Source organism: Callorhinus ursinus, unplaced genomic scaffold, assembly GCF_003265705.2.
Source record: "Callorhinus ursinus isolate GAN/ISIS: 27379988/994484 unplaced genomic scaffold, GSC_fseal_2.0 scaffold12, whole genome shotgun sequence".
Classification (NCBI taxonomy): domain Eukaryota; kingdom Metazoa; phylum Chordata; class Mammalia; order Carnivora; family Otariidae; genus Callorhinus; species Callorhinus ursinus.
The window spans coordinates 77,958,356-77,985,675 of record NW_027397074.1 but is presented as its reverse complement, the minus strand read 5'-3'; the positions used below and the strand labels follow the sequence as shown (position 1 = coordinate 77,985,675).

At 35.5% G+C, this 27,320-nt stretch overlaps 1 protein-coding gene across 9 annotated transcripts in view; it reads left to right on the top strand.

Annotated features, from left to right (window-relative positions):
• Window positions 1-27,320, top strand: part of BRAF (B-Raf proto-oncogene, serine/threonine kinase) — a 180,814-nt gene that overhangs the window by 104,368 nt on the left and 49,126 nt on the right. For all 9 annotated transcript variants that reach the window (XM_073899288.1, XM_025854724.2, XM_073899291.1 and 6 more), the window contains 5 exons: window positions 14,225-14,328; window positions 15,176-15,278; window positions 19,486-19,634; window positions 20,582-20,701; window positions 25,185-25,344. In XM_073899288.1, the coding sequence (XP_073755389.1) occupies window positions 14,225-14,328; window positions 15,176-15,278; window positions 19,486-19,634; window positions 20,582-20,701; window positions 25,185-25,344 (636 nt within the window). The remainder of the gene's footprint in view (window positions 1-14,224; window positions 14,329-15,175; window positions 15,279-19,485; window positions 19,635-20,581; window positions 20,702-25,184; window positions 25,345-27,320) is intronic.

Sequence of the window (27,320 nt, the reverse complement as noted above, 5' to 3'; positions counted from 1 at the left end):
ATAAATCTAAAGATTTAGGAAACAAAGGCCCTAAATTGTATAAATAATTTTCAATATAATTATTAGATACAATAAAATGAAAGGATAGTATTTTAAAACCAGGGAAAAATTATCTTTAAAAAATTCTTAATTAGATTATCAAAAAATTTTCATTGTACAGCTATAGAAGCCAGAAGACAATAGACTAGTGTACTCAGAATGCTGAGAAATGTCTGTAAGTTGCTTAGATAAAGTATGAGTTGAAAGTACAATAAAGGCCTTTCCAGATGAGAATTTACCTTTCCCAGGCTCTGCTGGAAGGAACTACCCAAAAATTAATTTAGAAAGAAAGTTGAATACAGAGGAAGGAATGAAAAGTAACATATTCATGAATTGGACTTCACTGAAATTAAAAACTTACACTCTTCAAAAGACAGTGTTAAGAGAATAAAAAGACAAACCACAGACTGGTCTTTGCAAAACATACACCTGATTCAAGACATGTATCCAGAGCATACAAAGAGCTCTTAGAACTTAATAATACGAAAGCAAATAACTCAAAAAATAAGCAAAAGATTTGAACAGATACTTCACCAGAGATGTAGATAGTAGATAAATACACTAGAAGATGCTCAACATCATTAGTTACTGGGGAAATGCAAAATAAAGGCACAAGGATAACCCCCTATACCTACTAGAATGGCTAAAATGAAAGAGAGGCCATACCAACTATTTGCGAGAATGTGGAATAACTGGAATTTTCATTCATTGCTGGTGGGACTGTATAATGGTACAGTCACTTTGTAAAACAGTTTGGTAGTTTTATTTAATACAGTTCCTCTTTTTAAAATACTGTATTTATTTATTTGACAGAGAAAGAGAGCACACAGAAGCAAGGGGAGCAGGAGAGGGAGAAACAGGCTCCCCACTGAGAAGGGAGTCCGATATGGGACTCCATCCCAGGACCCTGGGATCATGACCTGAGCCGAAAGTAGACACTTAACCAACTGAGCCACCCAGGATCCCTACAGTTCCTTTTAAAATCCCAACAGCATTTTTTGCAGAAATAGAAAAATCCATCCTGAACTTAATGTGGAGGCTTAAGGAAAAGAGAAAAGTTGGAATTCCATCTCACACTTCCTGATCTCAAAACTACTACAAACCTACAGAATGGCATAGACATAGAGACATATAGATCAGTGAAATAGAGTCCAGAAATAAATTCTTATGTATATGGTCAAGGGATCTAACAAGGGTACCACAAAAAGGACAGTCTCTTCAACAAATGATGCTGGGAAACCTGGATGTGCACATGCAAAACAATGAAGTTGGACCCTTACCTTACATTATATGCAAAGTTCTCTCAAAATGGATCAAAGATATAAATGTAAGAGCTGAAACTATAAAACCCTTAGAATAAAACATAGAGGAAGAGCCTCACCACACTGGATTTGGCAGTAGTTTCTTAGATATGACACCAGAAGCCACAGGCAACATACATAAAAATAGAGAAATAGGACTATATGATAACTAGAAACTATGTGAATCAAAGAACACAAATCAGGATGCCTGGGTGGCTCAGTCGGTTAAACGTTTGCCTCTGGCTGAGGTCATGATCCCAGGGTCCTGGAATTGAGTCCTTCATCAGGCTCCTTGCTCAGTGGGGAGCCTGCTTCTTCCTCTGCTTGCTCTGCCTGCCACTCCCCCTGTTTGTGGTCTCTCTCTCTCTGACATAAATTAAAAAAAAAAAAAAAAAACATAACCATCTGAGTGAATAGACAACTTATAGAATGGGAGGAAATATTTGCAAGTCATATCTGTGATAAAGGGCTAATATTCAGAATGTATTTTATTTATTTATTCTTAAAGATTTTATTTATTTTTTGACAGAGACAGTGAGAAAGGAAACACAAGCAGGGGGAGTGGGAGAGGGAGAAGCAGGCTTCCTGCCGAACAGGGAGCCGGTTGTGGGGCTTGATGCCATGACCCTGGGATCATGACCTGAGCCAAAGACAAATGCTTGACGACTGAGCCACCCAGGTGTCCCTAGAACGTATTTTTAAAAACTCATACAACTCAATTAAAAAACAAAACAAAACAAAACAAAAAAACCTAAACAACCTGATTAAGAAAAGGGGAGAGAACTTGAATAGATATTTCTCCAAGGAAGATATACAGATGGCTAACAAACACATGAAAAGATTCTCAACAGTAATCATTAGAAATATGTAAATCAAAGCCACATAAGCTACCACCTCACACCCATTAGAATAGCTACTATCAAGAAAGAAAAAAAGAAAGGGAGGGAGGGAAGAAAAGAAAAAGAGAAGGAAAGAGGAAAGAATGAATAGCACATTGGCAAGGATGTAGAGAAATTGGGACCCTTGTGCATTGCTAGTGGGAATATAAAATGGTGTGACCACTATGGAAAACAGTATGATGGTTCCTCAAAAAACTAAGAATAGAATTATCATATTATCCTACAATTCTGCTTCTGAATATATACCCAAATGAATTGGAAGGGTTTCAAAGAGATTATTTATACACCATATTTATAGCATCTTTATTCATAATAACCAAAAATGTGTAATCAACCCATGTCCATCAGCAGATGCATGAATAAACAAAATGTGATATATGCATACAATGAAATATTTAACTCTAAAAAGGAAATTCTGGTACATTGTACAGCATTGATGAATCTTGAGTCACAAAAAGACAAATACTGTATTATTCCACTTATTTGAGTTACCTAGAGTAGTCAAATTCATAGAAACAGAAAATAGGATAGTGGTTGCAAAGTGTGGGGGTGGGGGAGAATGGGGAGTTGTTCTTTAATGGTCATAGAGTTTCAGTTTTTCAAAATGAAAAAAGTCAAGGCCATTGGTTACACAATGTGAATGTACTTAACATAGCTAACTGTGTACTAAAAATGGTTAAGATGTTAAATTTTATGTTAAATTTATTTCACCACGATTAAAAAAAAGTATGGCAATTTTGTAAAAAGTTAAGCATACACCTAGTATATGATCCAGCCATTCTACTTCTAGGTATTTACCCAAAAGAAGATAAAGCATATGTCCATACAAAGATTTGTACAGATTTGTTCTTAGCCCCAAATGTTCATCAACAGATGGTTAAGCGAGTTGTGGTATATCCATAAAATGGAATACCATGTGGTACACAGGAATACACTACTGATAGACACAACATAGATAAATCTCAAAATAATCATGCTAAGTGAAAGCCAGACAAAAATGAATATGTATTTTATACTTTTATAAAATTCTAGAAAATGCAAACTGTTCTATAGTGACAGTGTTAGATCAGTATTTGCCTGGGCCTGGGCCTGGGGCAGGAGGGAGGAATTACACAGGAGTGCAAAGAAACTTTGAGAAGGTGTAATGGGGTACATTAGATGATTTCATGGATATATACATAATGTCAAATTGTATCAGACAATATACTTAATGTAGTTTATTGTAGGTCAGCTATACCTCAAATATCTTTTTTTAAAAAAGGAATGAAGGGGGCACCTAGCTGGCTCAGTTGGAAGAACATGTGACTCTTAATCTCAAGGTCATGAGTTCGAGCCCCGTGTTGGATGTAGAGATTACTTAAATAAATAAAACTTAAAAAAAAAAAGAAGAGCTGTTAGTAACCAAAAGAAAATTGGTAGGGCTATCTAAGTATTATTTGAAATAGACCTTTAAAGAGAGAAAGAAGTGTTAAGGATGAGGAGGATCATGCTCTGGCAGGAGAAAAAGACTAACCTTTTACCTTATACTTAAATCTTTTTTTCACAGAGCTGTTTCTTCTGTTTAAAATTATTGTTTAGAGTGGTTGTATCCAACTTTAGCCATTTTTCATGATGGATAGTTAATACTGTAATATACATTTAAATACCTGTGTCCTGAAACACTGTGGGAAATTTTTATGTTAGATACCTAGAAATAATTATTGAATAAAGTATGCATTAGTATACACTCTGAATAGTGTATGAGACTTACTTTTACCATGAGACCTTGGCCAACACTGAATGTTAAAATTTAGAAGATATTATTGATCTAATAAAATTTAAAGTATTTTAAGCCTGAGATACCCACATTCATGTATACTTTTCAATACATAAATCATCCAACAAAAGGTTAACAAAGAAATTAACAAAAGGCTAACAAAGAAAGTATTAGACTAACCCAGTTACCCTGAAACACAGCTTGTCCTAAGCCTGGCTTTTGGAATTCATAATTTAAAAGAATTTTTTTATAGACTAAGACTTAATTCACACATTATACAATTGATTCATTCAAAGGGTGCAATCCAGTGATTTTTAGTCTATTCATAGAGTCACACAAATGTCATCTCAATCAATTTAAGAACTTTTTCAGCACTCCAGGGGCGCCTGGGTAGCTCAGTCGTTAAAGCTTCTGCCTTCAGTTCGGGTCATGATCCCAGGGTCCTGGGATCGAGCCCCGCATCAGGCTCCCTGCTCAGCAAGAAGCCTGCTTCTCCCTCTTCCACTCCCTCTGCTTGTGTTCCCTCTCTCGCTGTGTCTCCCTCTGTCAAATACATAAATAAAATCTTTAAAAAAAAAAAAAAACTCTTTCAGCACTCCAAAAAAGAAACCCTATATACATTAGAAGTCACTTAACCATTTCTCCCCAATCTTCCCAGTCCTAGGTAACAAGTTACTTCCTTTTATCTCTATAGATTTGCCTATTCCGGACATTCCATGTAAATGGAATTGTGGAATGTGTGGTCTTTTGTGACTGGCTTCTTTTACTTAGCATGTTTCCAGTGTTCATCCATGTTATAGTGTGATTCAGTCCTTCATGCCTTTTTATGGTCAAATGATATCCTATTGTTTGTATATACTCCATTTTATTTATCCATCCTAAGTGTTGTTTCCACTTTTTGGCTATTGTGAATAATGCTTCTATGAACATTCATGTACAAGTTTTTGTGTGGACATATGTTTTCATTTTTGTTTGGTATATGTCTATAGTAATCTTTTGAGGAACAGGCAGAATGTATTCCAAAACAGCTGTAGCATTTTACTTTCTCAACAGTACTGTATGAGGGTTTTAGTTTCTCCATCCACTCACCAGCATGTTTACTGTCTTTTTGATTATAGCCATTCTAGTCTGTGTGAAGTGGCGTCTCATTGTGGTTTTGATTTGTATTTCTCCTGATGGCTAATGATATTAAGCATCTTTTCATGTGCTTATTGGCTTTCTGTATCTTTTTTGGAGAAAGAAATTTCTTTTATAAATAGTTTTACATGGCATGCAGAGACAAAATAAAATATGATAGGTCTGAGATAAGAATAATTGTAAGAGCTGATGAGCAATGTTCTAATAATAGAAATTGGATAAAAAAGAGAAAATAGCCAGGATTATTTCTTCTAGAGATAGCAAAAAGTACACGTTCTAAGACTATATATATTTTAGAAGGAGAAAGAGAAGTGGAGATTATAGGAATAAAACTGAATGCGTTTCAGGTTTGAAAAGAACTATATTAAGACAAGTAAGCCTGAGATTAGAAAGTAAAAGTAAGGTAGACTAAGTGAGAGGATTATAATACAGGAATATGATAGTGGCTAGCTATTAGAAGTTTTCTTTTATGACTGTAAACCAGTACTAAACAAAAAACCATGCTTATCATTTTTCAAAGCAAGGTATTTAAAAATTGGTAACTTTGGTCACCAATTCAGCATTTGGAAAAGAATGTTCATAAGGTTTTTAAAATATTTTTATTTAGAAAATGTATTTATATGGAAAAGTATAAAGGACAGTATATTAAAATCTGTGTTTAGTCACCTCCAATGAACAAATAGGAGTGTTTGTTATATATCCTTCATACTGCACACACATACGCAAATGTGGTTCCCTTTACCAGTCCCATTCCTCTCATAAACATCCACATCCCACCGTGTTGCCCAAGAAGCAGCCATTCGATAAATGTGGGCTACATTAATTCTTATACTTTACTAAATATATATATATCTATAAGTATTTTTAAAGTTTATAGTAGTATACTAGGGATACCGGGGTGGCTCAGTCGGTCAAGCATCTGCCTTCAGCTCAGGTCATGATCCCACGGTCCTGGGTTCGAGTCCCACATTGCGTTCCCTGCTCAGCAGGGAGCCTGCTTCTCCCTCTCCCTCTGCCTGCCACTCCCCCTGCCTGTGCTCTCTCTCTCTGACAAATAAATAAAATCTTTAAAAAAATAAAATAAAATTTACAGTAGGATGATACTATATGTAATGTTCAACATCTTATCTTTTTTATTCAAAATTATAATTTCAAGGTATACATATGTACATGTTGATACATATAGATCTTACTCTTTGAATTTAACTTTTTATTTTTGAAGATTTTATTTATTTATTTGTCAAAGAGAGAGTGAGAGAGCAGGAGTCCTGCATATGTCTCCCTGCTCAGTGGGGCGTCTACTTCTCCCTCTGACCCTCTCCCCTCTCGTTTTTTCTGTTTCTTACTCTCTCTCACTCAGATAAATAAATCTTTTAAAAAATAAAATAAAATTGCTTTTACATTACAAAGTTTTTATAGTATAGTGAGCCTCTTTTTACTTTAATAAGACCATGTTGTAAGCGGATGATAGGAGGTTTTTCCTTGAAAACCGAATCGGTGGAACAGTCCTGGAAAAGGCTTTGACATCAGGATAAATTATTATAAAATCAGGAAGCTATAAATTTAGATTTATGTTCAAAACCCATATATTGGCATCTGTAGTTTGTGCTGGTTTATACAAGAAGATCTTAGGGTATCATGAAGTTTACTTAAAGTGTATAGTAAAGTCTTCATTGCAAAGAATTTAAACTACCAAATTAATCTACTAGCTCAAATAATATGTAATAATTTTGGTGGTCACCCGAATTTTAATGGCTGCTCTTTTAAGAAGGTCTTTAAGTTTTAAGAAAACCTTTTATTGAAAATTTTAAGCATATACAAAAGTAGTGTAGTGAGCCGTCATGAACCCATTGATAAAAGATGGTTTATATTCACTATAAAAACTGTTGGACAAAAGTTTAGACTAATACATTTTGTTTTGGTCTAAATTTTCCTTTGCAATTACATCGACTCTAGCTCTTTATTAAGATAGTATGCTTATTTTAAAAAATTTTATAGGGAAAAAATGTTCCTGCTTTGATAACCTAATCAGGGACACTTAATTTTGGAATTTGGAGAAGATGCATACACCTGGTTCTTTTGAAAATATCTTTTCAGTCTTTTCAGCCTATAAATAGGAGACAAACCTCTCCTCCCCTTTTCTTTTCAATCAGGTAATTCTTTCATGTGGTACTTATATAAAGAAATCTTGTTTCTACCCTGTTTCTATATTCTATACATCCAGGTTCCCCTGAATCTTTTAGGTCACTATTTTTCTTTGGGGTGTGTGTGTATATTTTCTGGGTTGGTTTTTTGTTTCGTTTTTTTAATGTAGCTACAAGCAAATATAAAAATATATTTTTTTATTTCCCCACTCCTCTTTGTGTACACAAGCCATCATACCGTATATATCATTCTGTATTTTAATGTTTATGTAACCACCCTGGAAATGTTCCATTTCCATATACAGAGAACTTTTAAATACTCTTTTTATAGCTATAGATTTCAATGTATAGATATACTGTAGTTTACCAGAATACTGTAGTTATACCAAAAATATGCTTGGCTGGATCAAAAGGAAATTTATATGTGTAATTCTGAAAGATGCTTTGAAATTTTGCTTCATAGATCTTACTTAATTTTGCACTGCCACCAGCAATGTATGAGATGCTATTTACCATAGCCTAATCAACAGAACATGCTGTCAAGCTTTTGGATTTTTGCCAGTCTGATAAATGAAGCATATTTTGTTTTCAAGTTTGAATTTGTTTTGCTCCTAATGAGGTTGACCACCTTTTCCTGTTTGAACACCATTTCTGTTTCCATTTGTGTGAACTGTCTTTCATATCCTTTGCCCGTTTTTTTATTGGTTGTTGGTCTTAATCTCAAATTTTCAGCTCTTTATATATTAGGAAGATTACCTGCATGTTAAATGAGTTGCAGATAGTTTTTATCAGTTTGCTTTCATCTTATGACTTTGCTTTTAAGTTACAAATATATTTCTTCACAGTTTGTACTTGTCTTTAGACTGCTTATAGTTTGTTTTGCCGTGTAAAAGGTTCTTAGTTTTATGTAGTTGAACTTAACATTTTTTCTTTTATGGCAGATTTTTCATTATAATTATAAAGGCCTTGAGGTTATAAAGGATTTTGCCGTGTCTCCTTCCAGTACTTTTATGGTTCATTCGTTCCTTTCTTCTTGCAACATTTAAATCTTTGATTCATTTGGAGTTTACCCTAGTATACGGTATGAAGTATGAATGAATCTTTTTTCCTAGATTAGTTCCAACTGTCTCAACATGGACATCTTTCCTATTTCAGATGCTGCCTTTCTTTTATTCTAATTTCCTTTATATATTAAGAGTTTATTTTGGTTTGTTCCGTTAGTCTGTTGAACTGGCACTATCAATGAAGGAGCAAATAGTTTAAAAAAATGAACCTACAGTAGTGGAATGAAGAAGGACTGACTGATGACTTTCCCTTATTGATAAGAGTGGAAGGTATTTTGTATGCTGATGAAATATACATACACTTTGGAATTAAGCATAAGGGAGCATACCTATATTAGAAGACACATGACAGGAGTACATGAGGGAAATTACAAAAGAAACTGAAGGGTGTGGTAGATAGCCACGGTTCACTCATGACTTTATATGCCACATTATAGAATTTTAAATTTTCCCTATAAGGAACTGGAAAATTTTGAGGAAAATTTGAATTTGGTCTATAAATAATGAAAAATTTGAGCAGACTAATGAAATATAAAATTACATTTTAGAATGGAGTTCCAAATCTCAGTTTGGTGGGCTTCTCAACAGTTGATACATGAGCTTCAGGTTCTGTGAACCCTCTGAAATTTTATGTTTCAGAGAGAGCATCTATGACTTTCATCAGATTTTCAGAAGTCTTTTTTTTTTTAGAGGCAGAGGTGGGGCAGAGGGAGAGAGAAGAATCTTTTTTTTTTTTAAGATTTTATTTATTTAGGGCGCCTGGGTGGCTCAGATGGTTAAGCGTCTGCCTTTGGCTCAGGTCATGATCCCAGGGTCCTGGGATCGAGTCCCACATCGGGCTCCCTGCTCCTTGGGAGCCTGCTTCTCCCTCTGCTTCTCTCTCTCTCTCTCTCTCTCTCTCTCCTCCTCTGTCTCTCATGAATAAATAAATAAAATCTTTAAAAAAAAAAGATTTTATTTATTTATTTGACACAGAGAGAGAGACAGAGAGGGAACACCAGCAGGGGGGGTGGGGGAGGAAGAAGCAGGCTTCCTGCTGAGCAGGGAGCCCAATACAGGCTCAATCCAGGACCCTGAGATCATGACCTGAGCTGAAGGCAGACGCTTAATGCCTGAACCACCCAGGCACCTCGGGAGAGAGAATCTTAAGCAGCCTCTGTGTCCAGCACGGATCCTGACATTCAGAGCTCAATCTCATGACCCTGAGACCATGACCTGAGCCAAAGTCAAGAATCAGAAGCTTAACCAACTGAGCCACCCAGGCACTCCAAATTCTCAGAAGTCTTTGACACACACACAAGTTAAGAATACCTTCTTTCGAAAGATTCCTCTGGTGACATGGGATTGGGCTTAAAACTAAAGATAAGGTTGCTAATCAAGAAGTTTTTGCGTAAAGTATGCGGAATATGAGTAGCAGAGGGTAAAAGTGAACTTTCCCTCTGTTCATTATTTCTGGAAGGTACAGCCAGTTTTTACTATTTGCAAGTAGTTATGTTCTATAAATTCACTGGAAACACTGAATTAAAGAATACTGGACCATTGCTTCCAAGGGAAATAAAGGGTTACTATTAGATAAATGAGCCAAAATGGCTTCTGTATATTGGCCCATAGGTCATTTATTTCTTCACAGCTGGCTAGGGCCCATTAGCCTAAAAGCCTCCTGGCATAGGGCACTTGCTTACAGTATGACAGTGAGAACAGGCAGGCAGGATATCACCTTGTTCATCCTTAGATGGGAAGGTGTGCATTGGGCAACTCAAATTTTTCACTGCTCTGCATGCCTCTACATAAGCACTGCACATACTGATTTTGAGTATACAAAACAATTTTAGTGAGTAGACAAATTTGCATATATGGAATCCACAAATAAAGAGGATCAACTGTACCAGTCCAGGCTCTTGAATACTTCCAGTGATGAGACTATTCCCTCATGTCTTCTCCAACATTTCTCTTGCTGGATAGTTTGGTTATTTTAAGCTAAAATATGTCTCTTCTTTTTTCTAATCGTAGGTCCTAATGTGGATTTCTGAATTGGTCCTTCTTCAATGTGCTGTTTAAATCCAGTCTTATATTCACCTTTACACTGTTTTTTCCCCTGTAGCCCAAAGATTTTCAATTTCTTTGGAAACTTATGGTTTGCTAAGTACTTTAGTGATTTAAGAGTGGAACCTTGATTTTTACTGTTAGTAACTAACACATCGCCTCTGTCTCCACTCCCCTTCCCCCTTAAAAACTGACCAACATGAATCCCCACTGCCTCATTTTAGTGCACACTTGTTTGTCAGTTCTTTTTCAGTTACAAATTATTCAGATTCACCTGGAAGGATGGGGCATGTTTGGAAAAGACCAGGATGGAGGAATTTCAAATATACAGAAAAATTATTTTTATCTCTCTTTCCAATGCCTTTTCACTCCACACTCCTGATGTTATCTGTGCTTCTCCCTAGGTTATCTTCATTCTGTAACTAGATTTTCTCAGTGTTGTAGGGAAGATGGCCACAGACAGCTTCAGATTTCTATCCTATTGGCACACTGTAACTATGTCAAAACAGAAACTTTCTCAACCAGTATGCATCAGTCAGTTTATTTTCTTTTATTTTTTTAAAGATTTTATTTATTTATTTGACATAGACACAGCGAGAGAGGGAACACAAGCAGGGGGAAGTGGGAGAGGGAGAAGCAGGCTTCCTGCTGAGCAGGGAGCCCAATGCGGAGCCCGATGCGGGGCCCGAACCCAGGACCTTGGGACCATGACCTAAGCCAAAGGCAGACGCTTAACAGCTGAGCCACCCAGGCGCCCCTGCATCAGTCAGTTTAGGGACAAACTCTGGTACTATTTGGGTCATACATCTAGCCCTGGATCAGTTGCTTTTGCCAAGGATATGGGAAACTGATTTACCAGCATATGTCTCGTGTAGCCAGAAAAGTAGTGACCCTTGATTAATACTCTTACTAGTGTCATGTGGATTTTTAGTGAAAGGCAGGTTCCCAGAAGAAATAGGGATGTTAGGCAAGTAAACAGCAAATAACAATTATACATACTAAGATAAGTATTTTATTCCTACTATGTTTAGGATCAGCAAGACATCTTTTAAGGACCATCAGTGTGATTGAAGGATTACACTGATTTTGCTTTAAATCCTCAACAAAATATAAGCAAAACATATTCAACAGTACATTAAAAGGATCATTCACCATGATCAAGTGGAATTTATTCGAGGCATGCAAGGGTGGCTCCTTATTCACAATCAACATGATATACCATATCAACAAAGTGAAGGATAAAAATCATATGATTATATGAATAGATGCAGAAAAAGCATTTGACAAAATTCGACATTTGTTTGGGATAAAAACCCTCAAAAAAGTGGGTTTGAGGGAAGATAATGAAAAACTTACAGCTAACATCATTGTCAGTGGTGAAAAAATGAGAGCTTTCACCCTAAGATCAGGAACATATTGAGGATGTCCACTCTCACCACTTTTCTTCAACATAGTACTGGAAGTCCTATCCACAGCAGTCAGACAAGAAAAAGAAATGAGGGGGCGCCTGGGTGGCTCAGTCGTTAAGCATCTGCCTTCAGCTCAGGTCATCGTCTCAGGGTCGTGGGATCGAGCCCCACATTGGGCTCCCTGCTGAGCGGGAAGCCTACTTCTCCCTCTCTCACTCCCGCTGCTTGTGTTCCTGCTCTCACTGTGTCTCTCACTGTCAAATAAATAAGTAAAATCTTCAAAAAAGAAAAGAAAAGAAAAAGAAATGGGGCATCCATATTGGTAAGGAAGAAGTTCAACTGTCTTATTTGCAGATGACATGATACTATACATAGAAAACCCTAAAGACCACCAAAAAAAAACTATCAGAAGTAATAAATGAATTCAGTAAACTTGCAGGGTACAAAATTAATACCCAGAAGTCAGTAGCATTTCTGTATGCTGATAATGAGGTAGCAGAAGGAGAAATTAAGAAAACAATTCCATTTACAGTTACACCAAAAAGAATAAAATACCTAGGAATAAACTTAACCAAAGAGGTGAAAGACCCATACTTCGAAAACTATAAAACATTGATGAAAGAAATTAAAGATGACACAAACAAATGGAAAGATATTCCATGCTTATAGATTGGAAAGATTAGTATTAAGATTTCCATACTACCCAAAGAATCTACAGATTGAATGCAATCCCTATCAAAACACCAACAACATTTTTCACAGAACTAGAACAAATAATCCTAAAGTTTGTATGGAACCACAGAAGATCCCCAAATAGCTAAAGGAATCTTAAGAAAGAACAACAAAGCTGGAAATATCACAATTCTAGAATTCAACATATACTACAAAGCTGTAGTAATCATACCAAGTATGTGATACTGGCACAAAAATAGACACATAGATCAATGGAACAGAATAGAGGGCCCAGAAACAAACCCATGATTATATGGTCAATTAACCTATGACAAAGGATGCAAGAATAAACAATGGGGAAAAGTCAGTCTGTTTAATAAACGGTGTTGGGAAACCTGGACAGCTATATGCAAAAGAATGAAACAACTACTTATACCATATACAAAAATAAACTCAAAATGGATTAAAGACCTAAATGTAAGACCTGAAACCATAAAACTCCTAGAAGAAAACATAAGCAGTAATCTGTTTGATATCAGCAACGTTTTTCTAGATATGTCTCCTTAAGCAGGGGAAATAAAAGCAAAAATAAATTATTGGGACTACACCAAAATAAAAAGCTCTTGACAGCGAAGGAAACCGTCACCAAAAGAACAAGGTGACCTACTAAATGAGAGAAGATATTTGCAAATGATATATCTGATAAGGGGTTAATATTCAAAATATGTAAAGAACATACAACTCAACACCAAAAATTCCAAATAATCTGATTAAAAAATACGCAGAGGACCTGAACAGATATTTTTCCTAGGAAGACCTATAGATGGCCAACAGACACAGGAAAAGATGCTTACCATCATTAATCATCAGAGAAATGCAAATCAAAACCACAATGAGGGGGTGCCTGGCAGGCTGAGTCAGTAGAGTATGCGACTCTTCATCTTGGGGTTATAAGTTCGAGCCCCACGTTGGGTGTAGAGATTACTTAAAATCTTTAAAAAAAAAAAAACCAATGAGATAACACCTTAAACCTGTCAGAATCACTAAAATCGAAAAGAAGTGTTAGGATGTAGAATGCAGAGAAAAAAGAACTATCATATGCTGTTGATGAAAATGTAAATTGGCACAGCCACTGAAAAACAGTATACAAACAAAATACAGAATCAGAGAACAAAGTGATGGCTGCCAGAGGGGACAATAGAGGGATAGGCAAAACGGAAGAAGGGAAGTAGGAGATACGGGCTTCCAGTTATGGAATTAATAAGTCATGGGGATGAAAGGCATAGGGAATATAGTCAATGATATTATAGTGTTGTATGGTGACAGATAGTAGCTACACTTGTGAGCATAGCATTATGTATAGAGAAGTTGAATCACTATGTTGTACACCTGAAACTGATATAATGTGTGTCAACTATATTCAAATTAAAAAAAAATTTTTTTTAATTGCTTTTGCTTTAAATGTTGACATTTCTCAGTGATGGGTATATAGGAATCTGTTATATTTTCTGTTTTTATATGTTAAAATATTTCATGATTTTAATAAAAAGCAAAGTCAGTTTTGCTTTAAGTTGGTGAATAATAGATACTTGAGTCATAATTTTCCTTTAATAGCAACTTAGCTTTACAATGATGTATCTGACATACTAATCCATATGACATTTTAAAGGTATTATAAAGTATTGAGCTTTTTAAAATGATGTGGAAAAAATATATAATTTATTCCCTTTACCTCATATCATATATCTATGATATCATAGGTACCTGCAAGATGTGGAGTTACAGTCCGAGACAGTCTAAAGAAAGCTCTGATGATGAGAGGTCTAATCCCAGAGTGCTGTGCTGTTTACAGAATTCAGGATGGGTATGGTTTGTATGTGATGTGAAATTTTGTTTAAGAAGGAAAAAAATCCCTCAGACATAAAACTTTTGGGTTTTCTGTAGCAGCTTTACCCAAACCCAGGGTGTTGAAATTTAACTTTAGAAAAAAATATTAAGTTAGCCTAAAGAAAACTTGCAGGCCTTTTGAGGAGTTAACACTAGATATTTTGTGTGATGATAGTGTTTGTTACTCTGATCAAATGATTTTATTTGGAGTTTGAGATTCTTATAATTTTTGTGAACCATTTAAAATGTGGCTTATTTGAATAATGGAACTCTTCCCTATTCCCCTATTTTTAACATAAACTCAACAGTTTCACAAAAGGCTTATCAAAATTAACATTTTATATTAAACTATTTTTCTTTCAGAAAAGTATCTAAAATTGTGCCAAGACCCCCCCAAATTTTGAATCCTGTTTTTAAAAAAAATACCCTTTCTGGGGCATGTTGTCCCTTGAGTGCTCTTTTTTTTTTTTTTTTTTTTAATGGATAGATAAATCCGTACCTGGTGGTTTTTTTTTTTGTTTGTTTGTTTTGAGGGGGGGACCCTAGGAACAATCAATTTTCTGCTGTTGTAGGTCTTTTCTGGAGCTGGCTTGAAGAAAAGAGTACATCTCTTTACCCTGCTGTTTGTCCAAGAGTGATACATTTATTTGGGGTAAACTTAAAAATTAATTTATTGCCATTTAAATTTCTAACGATGGAAAACCAGGGAGCCAAATCTCCCTCACCATTACTAGCCCCTCAATAACCAATTTTCATATCTTCAGCATGAGGTATAAAGATTTTTAGGTATGATAACCAAGAAAGGCTGTGTCTACACTTTTCAGAGAGAAGAAACCGATTGGCTGGGACACTGATATTTCCTGGCTCACCGGAGAGGAACTGCATGTAGAAGTGTTGGAAAATGTTCCGCTTACCACACACAACTTTGTATGTACTTTTACATTTTTTCCAAACATCAAAAGCATTCAAGTTCTTGCACATGAATTTTTATTTAGGGAATATGAAATATAGATGCATGATTTGGGGATTGATATTTTACCTAAGTTGAAGATCAGTTCTGTTCTTTAAAAAATTTGTATTTAAACTAAAGAGTTTTATTTTCTTTTTAATTTGAAAAAGCAATAGATATCTTTCATTAAAAGGAACTGAAAAGAAAATCTGAATGGTACAAAAGTATATCATATGAGAAAAGGAAAATACCTAGTAGGGTAAACACTTACTAATTATCGTATGGTCTTCCAAACTCTTTCTGCTTATACAACCGTGTGCTTATTATACCTTGGGAGCCCAAAGTTCTCTCCATTCTCTTTTTTTCTCCCTCCCTTCCATTAATTTCCGTTTCTTTCCTAAAACTAAAAATGGAGTCCTGTTCTGTGTGATAGTCTTCATCTTTAAAAAAAAAAAAATTTAAACAGTGCATCATGGATGTCTTTCCACGTCAGTACACCTAGTGTTATGTTTATAGTGATTGCATAATAGTCCATAAGAATATAAATTCAGTGTATTTATACCTAACCATCCTCTATTAATAGACATTTAAGTTTTTTTTAAATCTGTTTTGTACAGGGCTAAACAATCTTTTGCATACATCTTGATATACTTGTTAATGTTTCTGAAGGATGAGTTAGTGGAAGTGGAATAGGTCTCCTTGAGGACCTCTCCCTTCATCTGGTTTTTGCATTTGCTGGAACCCAGCCTAAGCTAAGTGTCACCAGCATGATACCTGGAACGTGGGGCATCTCCACCTTAGAGATGAGGATATAGTGTCCAGAGCTTGAGAACCTACCCTCTAAAAGGGTTAGGCAGAAGCCAGGAGTAGAATGATCTATAAGGCAGGAATGCATTTCTTACTTTCTATTATATATGGAATTTTGACCATAGTTTATATTTTCTAGATGGATAGTTAGTTATTGCTACCCTTTCAGCATCAAGTGCTTTCCCATGTGCTTAGGTGATTAGTACAGCTGGACTCCTAAAGCAGACGAATAATGAGCTGATTTCCTTGGGGATTTGTGCTTTCAGGGCTCCATTAGTGGTGAATAATGGTGAATAATTTGTGCTTCAATAAGGCATCTTTTCAATGAGTGTTGTCAATCAGATTACTATGTAGCAAATAGTTTTGTAATGAAGACCTAGCAAGTTCGTTACTACTGATTTTTTTTAATTTATAGAATTTCAAGTGGAAAAATCTGAAGATAATTTTAAGTTTTTAGGAGTCCAAAAACAGTAGAGGTTACATTTCATGAAGATTACTACTCTTTTTCCTAATTATTTTTCTTGGCTAGAAAGTAGTTAGGAGGTAAGAAGACCTAAGTTGTTAACCATAAAATGGTGTTAAAGTGGTGCCTCAGGAAGATCATTGTCACAAGAGGATCATGGAAACAAGCTGCAGCCTAGTTCCAGAGTATGGAAATCCTCATAACACAGTTGGAGACCTGCCAGTAAATATCTATTAAGAACTTTCCATTTGCCAACACTGTGTCTGATCTGGGACTATAACAATGAATAAGAAAAAACAATATCCCTGCCTTAGAGTAGAGAGACAGATGTTTTGATAAGAGAATTTCATAAACGCTCTTAATTACTGTGTATGTATAAAGTACAGTAGATGCACAGAGTAGAGACTCCTAACCTAGCCTTGGAGGAGTCAGGAAGGTTTTCCAAAGGAAGAACTCTCTAAGCTAAGGCCTGATGGATGAGGGAGTAGCAGATGGAGTGAAGAGAAGAGTACTCTCAACAGAGGAAACAGGGAGAGAGCATAGAATTTTTCAGTTTTTAAAGAAGTTCAGGGGAATGGTATAAAGTTGGAGAGGGGGTTGTTATTGTGTAGCAGGAGTTACGGGTAGAGTAAGAAGAATCCTGCTGCTAGGAGTCCTTGTAGGGCATGTTAAAGATTTACCCTTCTCTTTAAAATAATTGGAAATTGATTGTGAGAAGGGGAGACATGATTGGATTTGTGTTTCAGAACAATTGCTCTGAGTGCCATGTAGAGGCAAGAGTAAAAGCACGCGTTCTACTTGAGAAAGGGAGAGAATTTCTCTCTGCTTCTCTGTGCTCAGTTTTGCTGGCAGCTCAAGCAATGCTGCTTATGCCTCCCAGTTTCCTAGAGTCCGTTATAAAAGCAGTTCTTTGGTATTTGCCTACATTCCAGGAGTCCCTGGGAACTGGCAGGGTGGAGGCGGCAGGAGAGGTAGAAAAACAAGAAAAGGTACCTTCCTGTACTCACTTTTATTGACAAAGGTATACTCCCAGATCCAATTATATGTCACAATTTATACTCAAATGCATTCCCACATTTGCTTCTTCTGATTTCCACTCCTCTGTGCCTTCCTCTCTCCTCCCCTCCTGCCATGTTTGGTTTTCTCCTTTACATACACAAACAGCCTGGTACACATAGTTTTCAAATAGAAGTCAGTAACAGGAAGAAAGACTGCAAGCGAGTAGATTAATGAAAAGAGAAATTAGAACTTCGTGAAATTCAACGGATTATTAGGTGAGTGAGAAATGGAGAGGATAGGAGAGGATCAGATGACTATAAAATGCTGATTCCTTTGAACATGTTTTGTATATTTCTGTGCTCTATTTTCTGAAATCCTGCAAGAAATACAAAAAACGCTTGCTTTGGCAAATATTTGCCACATAAATGTTAAAGGTTTTCTAATTTCTTGTATATCCAGAGACAAACGGAAAAGTAACAAAGCTACAAACAAGCAGTTGCCTTTTATACCCTCTAGAAAGTGATACATAGACAAAAAGGTGAAGAAAACAAGAGCCACTCTTAAAATTACCCGAATGTTCTCAAAAAGCCTAGAATGCCTAATGTGCTAAGATATCATTTTCTTGATGAGACATTATTTTTAAATAACTTTATCCTGTTAAATGCATGTTTATTGGAAAAAGTTTGATAAACTTGTGGGTATTGAAATCAATTTAATGGATCATGGAAGACATTTCCATATAATAGAAAGTCCTGATGTACATTATATATAGTCAGGGTAAATACTATTATCTGAATATAAGTATGTCCTGGGTCACAGTATAAAATGTAGTTCTTCCTATTGTTAGTGATGAAAACTATCTGAGAAACAGATGAATTGAGAATACACACAGCAAAGACAAAGGACAAAATAGAGTCACCCATGCTCTCACCACTCTGAAATAGCCACTGTTAACATTTTGGTATTTCTCTTATGTTTTCTGCTCATTCTGTACCCAAAACAGATACTCTAAAAATAATTTCTGGCTTCAGTAGTTATCAAGGTGGAGCCTCCCTAATGTAATTCTTTTTATGTGACCTCTGTGTAGATGATTTGCCTTCTGACATGGAGTTCTTCCATGTTGCCTTTTAAGTTTCCTGGAGAGGAATGTTCACAAATTTAGGTGTTCTAATCCTCTAACAAACTGATAATTGGTTAGAAGTGGTTCTTACTGTCTTTTAGGTAATTTTCCTGTCCCTTAGCCTAGTTAGTTTCTGTTTTAAAGCTCTTTGGATGATTATCTCCCCCTTACTAAACAGTAACTTTAAGCCATAGTTCCTTGCTTTATCAACTTCGGCCACTATTTACTGATGCCAAAGGGAATTAGTAGCGCTACAGCCTTTCTTCCTTCTTCCCCTCCTTCAGTGTGATTTTTTTTTTTTTTTGGATTTTTTGTTGGTTGGTTTGTTTGGGGGGCAGGTTCCTCTATTGGATACCTTTGTAACTTTAAGTAATATAAATATACCATTGTTTCTTGTTCTGTCAACACCAGTAAGCATCTCTTAACTCCTTTCTTTGTACAATTACTAAAGTGTACCCTTACCCTTCCTTTCACCCGTGTTCCCTCCTTCTATTTATCATCTCTATTTTTGCTTTCATGGAGTCAAGCTTGAAAATAGTTTCCAGTCTTTTACTCACTTTCCATCTTCTTGACTTCTGAGTTTTTTAATTGTATATTGGGTGGGAGATAAATACATATAGTCCATCTATTGTCTTGAACCCCCGGGTTTCCATTTTAGTATCTTCATGTGTAAGGCGGTTCTCATGATATGAACATATTAAAGATTTGTTATTTTAAGCAAGAGAGTAAATAAATTGATATCTAAGAAGATTCTTGCAAGTTTTTGAAATTCTCTATGATGTTTTTTACTTTGCAGGTACGGAAAACCTTTTTCACCTTAGCATTTTGTGACTTTTGTCGAAAGCTGCTTTTCCAGGGTTTTCGCTGTCAAACATGTGGTTATAAATTTCACCAGCGTTGTAGTACAGAGGTTCCACTGATGTGTGTTAATTATGACCAACTTGAGTAAGTAATCAAAAAATATCTCTTTTCTATCTAAATTTTATTTTTCCTGATGTGAAACTAGTATATCTTAGAGTCTGGGAATTTTCTGTCCAGTAGAGTTATGGGAAATTAAGAAAGGATGGCTAGAGAATACTGTGTAGTATAGCCAGTACTGCTCTCCCAAATTGTAATTCTGATTCAGCTATACATTTCATTTATGTCTTATATCCTCTTTTAGTTAATAAAGATCCCTTGCCCATAGACATCATTTTTAGATGGTTTTTGGGAGGAGAGTGGGTGTGATTTCAATTAAGTTAACCATTATGTTTTTGGATCACAGATCAGGGGTTCTGGTTCTGTCACTGTTTTGTAAATTATATATATTCTCTCTCTGTTTCTCTCTCTGTCTCTTTCTCTCTCCTTCAACCTCCCCTGCCCAGTTTATTTAAAAGTAAGATATAAAATCTTTATACCCCGTGTTTCTCTTTCTAAAATTTCTATTTGCTTTATGCCAGAGTTTCTATAATAGATTAGACTGAGTCTATTGTAGTCTCTCTTGTTGTTGCTGCTGCTCCTGCTGTTAAGGTCTTTTTACTTTTCTCAATCACTTGAGCAAAGAGAATCCAACTCTATGAAGTGTATTATAATGATGGAATCTAACTGAGACGGTAGATACATTTTCTTCTAATTCCTTAACCATAAAGCATGATTTTTCCCCTCTAATATGTAGAAATTTGCTGTATAGAGCAATTAGTTTTAGATTATAAGCTTGCCTTTCAAAGTACAATGTAATTTTTTAAAAATAAGCTTTTAGGCAAAAATACAACTAATTGAATTTAACAATCATTTCTGAAAGTGGAATTTGATCTCATATTTCTGTTAACTCTATAATGTATTCTGGTGTATGAAGCTTCTGGGTTTTGCACAAGTTAGGTTTGCTTTGTTTTGTTTTTGTTTTTGCCTCACAGTTTGCTGTTTGTCTCCAAGTTCTTTGAACACCACCCAATACCACAGGAGGAGGCCTCCATAGCAGAGACTGCCCTTACGTCTGGATCATCCCCTTCCGCTCCCCCCTCCGATTCTGCTGGGTATGATTTGACTCCTGCTGTTCAGTGACAGTGCTATTTGAGCTGGTTTCTTTTGGACCTTTGGTTAATTATAAACCTTTCCAACTACTTGGATTGTTAAATTAAGGATTTTTCTTCAGGTAACTTATTTTATCACATAAGGCAAATTCGTACATGCATTTGGTAAGATACGTGGGATTAAAACTGATGTAGACTGTTTCAGGATCAGTCTTGAAAAAAATCAAGTAACAGATCATTTAGAGTCCCTGCCTTGTGCTCATCACTTTATTAGGTAATATTCAAATATAGAAGTGTATGATTCCCATTTAGAAAAGTAGCAATGACCAATGAGACAATGGCAAACAATTTAAAAGTAGTGTATAATTATAGTCTACGGTTTCTCAGACGATATATTTTAAACGACGCGAGGACATAAATGTGATCATGTTTACCATAGAATAGTGATAGTAGTCAAAAACATTTAATGAAGAAATGATATTTAACCTGGACCTTCAAGAATTCTAGAATTTGAATGAATCCAGGGAATAAAAAGCATGGTGTGGTGGGTTGGTAAGGGAGAAATAGCATAAACAAGGGAATGGGGTGGTAGATTTGAGAGAGAGTGAACACAGGCTAATCTAAATTGAGAAGTATCACATATAAGACCAGATTATAAAGAGTGTTGGAATTCAAGCTGGAATTTAGACTTAACGGAAGAGGGGGAAAAAGTAAAGGTTTTTCAGCAGAGGACTAACCTGGTGAAAATTTAAAGAAGGAAGCACTTAGCAGTGATACACAGATCGACAGACAAATGTTGAGGTTGAAGAAGGCCAACTCAGATGCTGTTCATAATGAAGACAATGAGAGGCAATAAAGACTTGAACTGGGGTGGTAGCATTGTGGAGAAGGAATGGATATGTATAAAGTGTAAAAAGAATATTAACAGTATTATTAGTTGTCGAGGATAAAAGTGAAAACTGACTTTAAAGATGATATAAATGCATCATATATTCAAGCTTCATAGGAAAAAAATGATGAGTAACAGATATTAGTATTTTGGAGAATTTCTTACACAGGTCTGTGTCCTCTTTTCCTTTTGGATTTGAGGCAGAATAAATTATTCCAAACCTAATTAAAGCCAACCTTTCTAAAGGTCTCAGAGGCTAGAAAATTTAGCAAAAGACTTATATTAAGGACTGGATGTTTTTATCTACTTTGGAACACTGGAAAATGCAACCATTGATTTTTTTTTTTTTTTGCCAGGTTGTAACAGTTACCTGCTCTGGTGGAGTCCTTTTCTTCCTGCTATCTGTGTTGTTAGTTTTATGTACCTGGGTCTTCCTTAGAGCAAAGTGTTGTTGTTGTTTGTTTTGATTTTTAATTAATCTTTTGGCTATGGCATTTACTCCTGGCAGGTTCTATAGGCCATGACGCCTTTCTAATGGCAGGTCCTAGTTCTCTGAGCAGAGTTACAGAACACCACAATGAAATTAGTTTGGTCTTTCTGAAGGTTCACAGTGGCAGTTACCGTCCACTGAAATGGTGTGGTCTTAAAACTGAGAAACAACCAACCACAAAACTGAGAAACCATTTGCCTATCCCATGAGTATTTTATTTATAACTAAACTGAAGTACATTCTGGTCTTGAGCAAATGATAAGAAAGCTGTTCAAACTTTTGCTTTCCTGATGCTTTTAGGTCACAAGCGTCTATATGTGCCTATGAAAACATAGAAGCCAGTCCTGTTCTGTACTGCTCTTCCTTTGCGTTTTGTTAACAGTTCTTCTATTAGCACTGTAGTGCTCATGAAACGCTTATAATAATGGATGTAACCAAGACATACTGGAGAAGTGATACACTGGCCAGTTTGTACCTCCTTTTCTGCTTTTTAAAAATGCTATGGGATGTATGAATGTCTGAAAAGTCAGCATTTTAAAATTTGCATATTGCTGAACAGGAGTAGTCACTTTACTTCAGAACTTTTAATATTCTTAAAAAACTTTTAATGTTCTAGATTGAAAATGAGATCCAAACTAACGTAATTTGCTGAAGGGTGTTAGAGGTGAAATTCTTTTCTTTTTAATCTAATAGTGCTTTAAAGAGGTTTGCAGCAAGACGGGTAGAGGTATCAGGAGAAGTCAGTTTGCTGACTCCCTAACATACTTCACAGGGTATAAATCACTTTGGTCCAGGTAAAGACATCCCAGTATAGAAACTGAATTTTATCAATCCCCAGAAATGATGAGAGTTATTAGAGATATACTGGTGTACAGTGACCAGAATTAGAAAAGACTGAATCAGAATTCCAGGTAAATTCACTTCCATGAGAAGTATAGCTATTGTATAGACCAAAGTTCTTGTGTTGGATGGACCAGCACTCAGTCCACTTTTAGAAGATATTTATGAGAAACCAAATTATAATCCAAAGATTGCTTTTGTTAAACATGGGATTAGGACATGACTGAGAAGTTTAATGATACCAGGACATAATTACTTGAAGTTTTCTCCAAAGTTATAAACTTGCTGTTCAGGCTAGATAAATTGACTTTATGGACCAACATATGCCTTCTGCTGGGTGGTGTTAGATGCCAACTGCCAAATATAGTCTTTCTGATTTTGTGTAATAAACGGGATATCTTCACATTCTTATATATCCATTCTTTGGGTAATAAAGTCTATCATATTAAATCCAGGTCTTTGTTTTTCCTACTCCTGGACCAGTGCCCTTTGAATACATGTTCTGCCTTGTTATAAACTACACGTTGCAGTCATGGTCTCAATTCAGTAACTTTCAGAAATGACTTGCTGTCACTTATGTCTACACCAAACCAATTATATTGATTAGACTCCCTACACAACTGTAGTTAATTCAGGCTCTTTCCACTTTTAAGTCCTAACTTAAATTATGCTGTTGACTTGAGACTTTAAATCAGCCTATGGTTTTTTAAAAGCAGGTACATTTTCCAAAACTTTTTTAAAAAACCAGTTTTGTCATTTTTACATTCTTTTACCTGTTCCCAAAATCCCTTAGCAAAAGGCATATTTTGGCTGCCAAAGGCAAAAGTAAAGATAGCTCTGTCACAAACTAAAAATTTCTCAATAATTAATAGAATAAAAAGGACAAGTGGAGCATGGTAATTTTTCTAAAGGCTAGATCCATCAGTTTTAGCCTGTAATTCTCTTGGGTGATACTAACTTTTTTAAAGTACATAATACTTTATTATTTTTATTTCAATTCTAAGTGGACTCCATTAATATGAACAGATAAGCTCAAAATTTCTTTCCCTACCCTTAAGAGCATGCTTCAGAGAGTCAAACTATAAACTGGTGTGGTTCAGATTTTGTTAACATGCTTTATTCAAAACCTTTAAAAAAAAAAAAAACTTTTTGTCACTATTTGGCTTCTTTGGCCCTTCCTAGACCCCTGTCTACTCCTTTTGTACTATATCTTCTTCCCATTCCTTTCTAAACCCTGTCCCCTCACAAAATGTCTTTGTATTCCTCCACGTTGTCTTTCTGGCTATGTCTTAATAACTACTAAATAATGCCAATTATTACAGAGTTTGCATAAAATGGGGTGGAATGATATCCAGTCTCTGTAGAGAGGCTGTTAGCACTGTGTCATTCTTTGGTCTTGGTGGAGCTCACTGAGACAACCATACCTCCTCTATCATGTGATATCATGTGATACTCCCTTCCCAGTTCCCTTGGATATCCTTTCGGAGGGACCTAAACTCCTCACTGATGTTTACAATCTATTCACAAAACTTTAGTGTGCTCTGTGAGTGCCAAGTTCATTTCAGGGCAGTGAGAGATCTACAGTACCAAAATAGATCATCTGTCACCTATTTTGATGATCTCATAAAACAGTTTTTAAAAAGATTTGCTTTAATGCTTAACATGTGATTCTCTTTTGTTGCTCAATTATTGGACATGATAAAAAATTTAAAATATGAGAGAACACTATAAGGGGTCATCTTTTGGATTTGCAAATGGTCTTTTGCTATTATTCAAGATTTTAATTCAATGCTATGTAAAGCAACAGATACATCTTTCAGGCCCTGAAATCCACAGGTGTATTTTGCAAAATATTCATAATTTCCTAATACTTTCCATAAAAATCTCAATTTAGTAACTTTGGCTATCAAGAAATGATGAAGGTAGAAAAAATAGCAGATATTATTCAGTCAGTCTCTAGTATCTAGAGATTTTTGTGTAACTTTAGAGAGTTTCTTCAGCTGACTAACCACTGGTAATTTCTAGCCATTTGTAGATTTCCCTGGAGTTTTTTGGATAAGAGTCATTTACCATTGACAGTCCCTGGAGGGTCTGCTTGAGCAAAAGCAGCTTTGTCGGTATTAGCTATAGGCATATATTAGTTTTTTAAACAATTACTGCTGGGTTTTTAATGCTTTACAAGGAAATCTTTATATCATCCATTTTTTTGTTATTATCTCTATAAAGTTGCTCTGAATCTTATCTTTCAATGAACTTGATTTTTCCAGGCCCCAAATTCTCACCAGTCCGTCTCCTTCAAAATCCATTCCAATTCCACAGCCTTTCCGACCAGCAGATGAAGATCATCGAAATCAATTTGGACAACGAGACCGGTCCTCATCAGCTCCAAATGTGCATATAAACACAATAGAACCTGTCAATATTGATGTAAGTAATCCAGCATTGTTAGAACTAAAAAAAGTCGAGTGTATTTCTTTATTTTTGTGCTCAAATGCTTATAATATAGATCAGAAATGCATGTCAGTTATTATTAGTGGTATTCCTCAATTACTGATCAAAAAAGCCTTGTCTTCTCTGATGGTATTAAATACTTAACTGGTGCCAAATTATGGAGTTGTTCTGATTTTTTTCCTTATGACATTGTTTCTGCAGAAGTCTTATCTTCATTTGTTTAACAGATAATCCCTTGGCCATTTTATGGTAAAGAAAATAGGAATACAACTATAGATTTTCTATTTAGATCAATTTGAAATCTTTATCTAAATTTCTAAAAGTACAACTTTGAGTTAAGTAACCCTTAGGAACTAATCATTACTATGTACAAGACATGCAAAACTACCTTTTACCTTCCTTATTTTTTTGACTATAACATTGTATTCCATCTCTCTATATATCATGAATTTTTGCATATTCTTTCTTTGTAAAGTTTCTCATTAAGTTTTAATCATTCATTTTTAAAAATGTATCTTCTCTTGTGTAATCATCATATACTGTAATCCCTTATCTTCAATTATTTTAGCCACCCTCTAGCTGGTCACTCTTGATGTCTTTACTTTTCTGGTTTGTCTTGCGCACTGTAACTTAATTATATACCTTAGTGTTGCTTCTTCAATTAGATCTTCTTGGCAGCAGAAACCATTCCTAATATTAATTCACTTGGCACCTATCTTAGAACTAAATACATAATTGGTTATCAAAAAATATTTGTTTCAGCAAAAGGGTTAGAAGATGAAACAGGAAATTTTCCATATTATAGACCAGGGATCAACAAACTTTTTCTTAAAGGGCCAGATAGTAAATATTTTAGGCTTATGGGTCATATGATCTCTAATGACAACTGTTGAACTTTGTCATTGTAGTGTGAAAGCATCCAGATATAATACATTATAAACAAATGGGTGTGGCTTTATTTCCATAAAACTTTATTTACAGAATAATCCAGTAATTGAGTAACAGAAGAGAATAAGGTCCTCTTGCTACCTGAGCTGTGGTGAACTGGAGATCCTGATCTTAGAATTAGGTGTCACTTCTCCCAGAATTTGTGCTTTCATATAAAGAATATAGGTTATCCTTGGGGCGCCTGGGTGGCTCAGTCGTTAAGCCAGTGGCTCAATCGCTAAGCTTCGGCTCAAGTCATGATCCCCGGGTCCTGGGATCGAGCCCCGCATCGGGCTCCCTGCTCTGCGGGAAGCCTGCTTCTCCCTCTCCCACTCTCCCTGCTTGTGTTCTCTCTCTCGCTGTGTCTCTCTCTGTCAAATAAATAAAATCTTTAAAAAAAAAAAAAAGAATATAGGTTATCCTTAATCTCTGTAATAAGCAACAAAACAGAAAACCCACCAAGCTTGTTTGCCTTGAAAAGTAATTATATTTAAAAAGGAAGTTAAAAATAAATAAACAAATAATAAAAATAAAAAAGAAGTTAAAACTGTTTCCCCAAGTAAACAGGGTACTAGAATTAGTGAGGTGGTTACTTGTGTGTTAGAAGATAGGAATTGTTCTTATTTTACAGGCATTCCTTATGTGAGTCCTCAGAGTTATAAGGTTGAGTAGAGAAGCAAAAATTGTCCTAACAGGAAAATATTGATTTATTAACAGACTACTTTAATATTAGTCCCCACACAAACATCCCTCCCCATCTAATACCAGTTTGCATTCCAATCCCCTTACATCATTATCCAACATTTCAATGAAAACATAATGCAAATTGATTGCAAATCTGGCAAAAAGAAGGAAAGATTTTAAGGCTTTTATGAAGACCATGAAAAAGGACTTTGGAGAACTACTGAAATTACAAAAAGCCGTTGAGAAATAAGGACTACAGTAGAATTAAATTAGTCCAGTTAATAATAGAAAAGAAACATAAAGATGACAATATAATAGGCTCTTCAAATGAAAATAATTTA